Source organism: Haliaeetus leucocephalus, unplaced genomic scaffold (assembly GCF_000737465.1).
Source record: "Haliaeetus leucocephalus isolate CR32 unplaced genomic scaffold, Haliaeetus_leucocephalus-4.0 Scaffold227, whole genome shotgun sequence".
NCBI lineage: Eukaryota > Metazoa > Chordata > Aves > Accipitriformes > Accipitridae > Haliaeetus > Haliaeetus leucocephalus.
This window is the reverse complement of record NW_010972663.1, coordinates 109,602-114,357: the sequence shown is the minus strand read 5'-3', so window position 1 is coordinate 114,357 and position 4,756 is coordinate 109,602. Positions and strand designations below refer to the sequence as shown.

At 54.0% G+C, this 4,756-nt stretch overlaps 1 protein-coding gene across 1 annotated transcript in view; it reads right to left on the bottom strand.

The window, feature by feature from the left end:
• LOC104831533 (EH domain-containing protein 2-like) overlaps positions 1–784 on the bottom strand; it is a 4,714-nt gene extending 3,930 nt beyond the window's left edge. The window contains exon 1 of the mRNA XM_010567183.1: positions 387–784. Coding sequence (XP_010565485.1) covers positions 387–784 — 398 coding nt within the window. The remainder of the gene's footprint in view (positions 1–386) is intronic.
• Between the last annotated feature and the right edge of the window lie 3,972 nt (positions 785–4,756).

The following is a 4,756-nucleotide window of genomic DNA, read 5'->3' as shown; positions in this document are numbered from 1 at the left end:
CTTTCCAAGGGGTGACCCCAAACGGGACCCCCCCACCCGGGGTCTGAGCTGGGTGCTGAGCAGCTGAGGGCTGCCCCCTCCCTCATTTTGGGTTTTGGGGGGGGGGGGTGAGAGAAAATACCCCAAATTGGGGGAAAAAAACCCCCAAGAATCGGAGGGTGAAATCTGGGATCCCCCCTCTCCCAAGGTGGGATTGGGGGGGGTGTGTCCCCCATTTCTTTTTTGGGGAAGGGGGGGCTTTGCTCCAGTAAGACTCAACTTGTGGCTTACTGGGTGGAGCGGGACCCCCCCTCACCCAGCCCTGGGGCGGTGATGATGATGATGATGATGATGATGATGATGGCAGGGGGGTGGTGGTGGAATATTGGGGCGGGGGCTGCACTTACCGGTTGAGGAAAGTATTCCCAAAAGGATTAAGTTTCCGGAAAGGTTTTTTGGGATCGACGATGAGGGCGTTGCCCGGCGTGATCCCCTCCGTCTCCCCGTGCATGATGGCCACGAAGGAGTCGGTGGTGGGCTCGGGACCGATCCGGCTCCCGGGAATCTCCTGTTCCAACAGGTAACGGATAAAAGTGGTTTTCCCGGTGGAATATTGCCCCACCACCAACACCATCGGTTTATTATCGAAATCAGCGTCTTCCAAAGCCGGTGAGTGGAAATCGTGGAAACGGTAAAATTCCTCCACCGGTAAAAGTTTCTTCTTGTAGAGGGTCTTCAGCCCCTCGGTGACGGTGCGGACCACCTCAGGGCTCTTCTTCTCGTTTTTCCGCATCCAGCTGAACATCCTGGCGATGGATTTTGGGGGGGGGATATCCCTGGTGAGATTTGAAGGGGGGGGCAGCGGCAACCCCGAAATGGGTGTCCTTTGGGTGGGTGGGTTGGGGAAAGGGGGGGGGGGCTGGCGAAGGGGGGGTCTGCTGGGTTCAGCTGGAGGGCTGAGCCATGGGGTGCTGGGGGGTGCGCGGTGGGATTCCCCCCCACCCCTCAACCCGTCCTGGGCTCCTCGGAGGAGAAACGCTGCAAAATTGAGCAGAAAAAAGGAGGTTTTGGGGGTTGTTTTCGCCTTCCCGGTGAGGCTCGGGGCTGCTGCTCGCAGGCCGGGGGGGGGGGGGGGTGTTTTTCCTTTTAACCTTTTTTCCCCCCAAAAAAGCAGCGAAAGGCTGTCGGGGGGTCCACGGAGGGAGCGGAGCTGCCAGCACCGCTTTCCAGAGCGGGACGCTACTCCTGGCCGATGCGACTTGTCCCTTTTCTTCTTCTTTTTCTCCCCCTTTTCACTTTTTTTTTTTTTTGAGGAAAAAAATCCCTTTCCTGGCGATGCCGAAGGTCCCGAAGATCTGAGCGGGGGGCCGGAGGCGGCCGGGAGAAAAGGGCTGGGGAGGGCGGGGAAATGTATTAACATAAATTATCAGGGCGAGGCGGGGTTGAGATGAAGCCATAAAAGAAAAAAAAAAATTAATAAATTAATAACGGCAAGGGGGTTGGGGGAAGGATTGTGAGAACCGGCTATGGCCATTCCCGTGCCGGATCTCCCTCCCCAAAAAAGAACCCCGACCCCTCTCCCGGGTCAGGATTCAGGTTCTTCCTCACCTTAGCTGCAAGTCCTAAACCCCTCAGAATTCACCCCAAAAAGCCGAGGGTCGGTCTGGGTTGCCCCCAAGGCTGGGACCCCTCCCTCCACCCGGGGTCTCAGCTGCTGCTTTTTGGTTTTACCCGGATTTTAATTATTTTGCTGACGGGGGCAAGGAGCAGGGGTGTTTGCCGAAAGCAAGAGGGACCACTGAGGCGGGCGCAGTTTTTAAAAAGAAGAGCAATTTAATTTACACAGAAGTACTAAATGTACATAATTCTTTAAAAAAATCGTTATACACAATAAATACAGTACAAAATTATTTTATAGTACTATATTTTGTTTCAAACGGTGAGAGCGTTCACTGGTACCGGCGGGGCGGGAGGGGACGGGGGAGAACGGGTGTCATCAGACTCGTTTGGGGGTCTCCGTCACCGCTCTGGGGGCGAGGACGGGGCGGGAATTTGGGGGGGGCACCCTCCAATTTTTGCCTCCCCCCCAAGAATGGGGATTAAAGCCCCCCAAAATGTGGACTGCAACAAGTGGGAAAGGGCTGACCCCCCCCCCACCCTGGGGTGCAACACAAGATCCCAATGGCCAAACCTGGATTTTTCTCCCCAAAATTGGGGGGGTGGGGAAGAGCCGCCCCCCCTTCGCCCCCCCCAGCATCAAACAGCCCTTTTTGGGTGAAAAGGGAAATCTTGGGTTTTCCAACGGATCCGTCTCGCAGGGAAAGTAAAAATAAGGAGTTAACGATCCCAATCCACGCTTCCTTCTCGCTTAAAAAAAAAAAAAAAATTAGACACTAAACAAAAACCCCAAACAATTTAATATACATTTTTATATATATATATGTATATATAAAAAAGAAAACGCCAAATATTTTTAGCCTGGGAATCGTTGTCCCTTATTGCTACCCCGACCCATCCGCGCCGAGCCGCTGTGCCAGGGGCTCGGGGGTCCGGCCGCTCGGTGGCATCCGCCCATGCCGCATCCAACCGTGCAGGAAAAATAAAATAATCATAAAAAATAAAAAAACCCCAAAATAATTACCTTGGGTTTGCTTGCTCCAGCCTAGGGATGAGCAAAGGCCCCCCCCCCCTCCAAATTCCCAGGGGGCGCCAGATCCAGCCCCCTGTCCCCTCCAAGCCCCTTCCCTTGGGAGCGGTTGGCGGGATGAATCCCGCTCCCCTCTAAGGCCTTATCTTTTTGGGGTGAAAAAAGAGGACACGAGGGAGCAAGGAAGCGTGTGGGGGCTGCCAGCATTCCCAAAACTCATCTGCTCTGTTTGGGAGCGATGTGGCATTGGGTGGGGGGGTATCACGCTTTTTCCATGAGAATGGGAGAAATAAAAAAGCCACCGGGAATTTCTGGAGGAAAGAGCAGGATTTGGGCAACAGGGCGGGGGGGGGGGGGATTTCGGCGGCCGAAGCCGGGTGTTGGTGAGCCAGCGTGCCGTGAGCAAGCGTGCAGGAATGCTGAGCGTGCTCGCCGCCCCGTTCCCAGGCTCGGGAAAAGCAGATTTATGGTTCCTTCTTGGAAAAAAAAAAAAAAAAAAAAAAAAAAAAAAAAAAAAAAAAACCCCCCCCCCCCCCCCACCGGGCGGCTCCTCCCCAGCCTCGTCCCACCGGAGCGGCCATCCCGGCACTGGGCAATGCCACGCACGCTCCAGTATTACGGCACGCTGCGGGTCTGGAGAGCGAGGGGAGCAAAATTCCCCCTTTGGTTACTTTTTTTCGCCCTAAAAAACCCCCAAAAACTTTGGCAGTGTGGTGGCTCTGCCCTGGTTTTGTTGCACCGGCCTTTGAAACTTCACTTTTTTGGGTTTTTGGGAGTTTTTTTTGTTGTTGTGTGGTGGGTTTTGGAGGAAGGGAAGCCGACGCTGGCTGGAGAGGAAGGATGTTTTTCTGTTTCCAAGGGTGATCCCTCCCTGTTTACGCTGCCCAACACTGCACACAGGCTCCCTTTCACCAGAGCAGGGAAAAAAAATAATAATTAAAAAAATAAACCAAAACAAAAAAAACCTCCAACAAACCAAACCCGGAAAAAACCCAACGTTCAGATGCTGTTCATTCTTTCCCCGTTCCCGCCCAGACCCTCACCCTCCGTTACAGGGAGGGAGGTGGGTGTCCCCTCCTCCCCCGAGGTCTCTGCCCTTTGCTCCACCCCAAATCTGCAGCGTTTTGCCCCAAAATCCCATTTCCCCGAGTTTTCCAAAGCACGGGAGCTGCCCTTACACATACACCCCCCACCCCACTCCGCTGCTGTATATATACATACATATATATAAACACATATATACACATGCACCCCCTGGCGCTCACCGATCGTATATATATTTATATATGCGGATGTATGTATATGTATGCGCATAGGCTGGTGTAACCGGCTGGGGAGGGGACCAGGCTGTGAAGATGGGACAGTGGCACACGCACCCGATGGCACTTAAAAAAAAAATAAAAAATCGAGGTTTAACTTATTGCCTCCGAAAGGAAAAAGAGGAGGGGGAAAATGGGACGGAGGGACACAGGCAGGCTTGTGGGTGCAAATGTAGGGAAAATGGGAAAAAAGCTGGTGTCCTGGCTGGCACCGTGGTGGGAGGGAGGCCCTAAGGCAGAGCAGGAACGGACTGATCCTCCCATCCTCCCGGGAGCTTCTAGCATCTCACAAAATACTTTTTTTTTTGGAAGGGTGTGCTCACAGCGTATAAGTCACTCTTCCCCCCCCCCCCCCCCCCCCCCTCCAAAAACCCGCCCTTCCTGCCATTTTCAGCGTCAATCTGGGAGAGCTGAGGCAGAGCTGGGGAGGGGGGGTGACGGGGAAAAGCAGAACCAGAGTCACCGTCCCCCCCACCTCCGCTTCCCTGGCTGGACGCTATTCCTCCCCTCCCCCGCCAGATCCCACCCTCGAGGGATTTGCTTCTCCTCCAGGCATAAAACTGTAAACTTTGCTTTTCCTTTTAGCCATTAGTGTTTGTGTTTCCTTCTCTTTTTTTTTTTTTTGCCCTTTGCTGACCAGCCAGAGGGTCCAAAAACTCGCGCGGTATCCAAAATAACTTAAAAGGAAGGATAAATTTTGCCCCTGGGGCAACACGACTGCAGAGTCCTCTTTGGCCTCCCACCGGTTTTGATTCACGACCTGCTCCGGGGCCGGGGTGGGAGCGGGGTCAGGATGGAGGGGGGGTGGGTG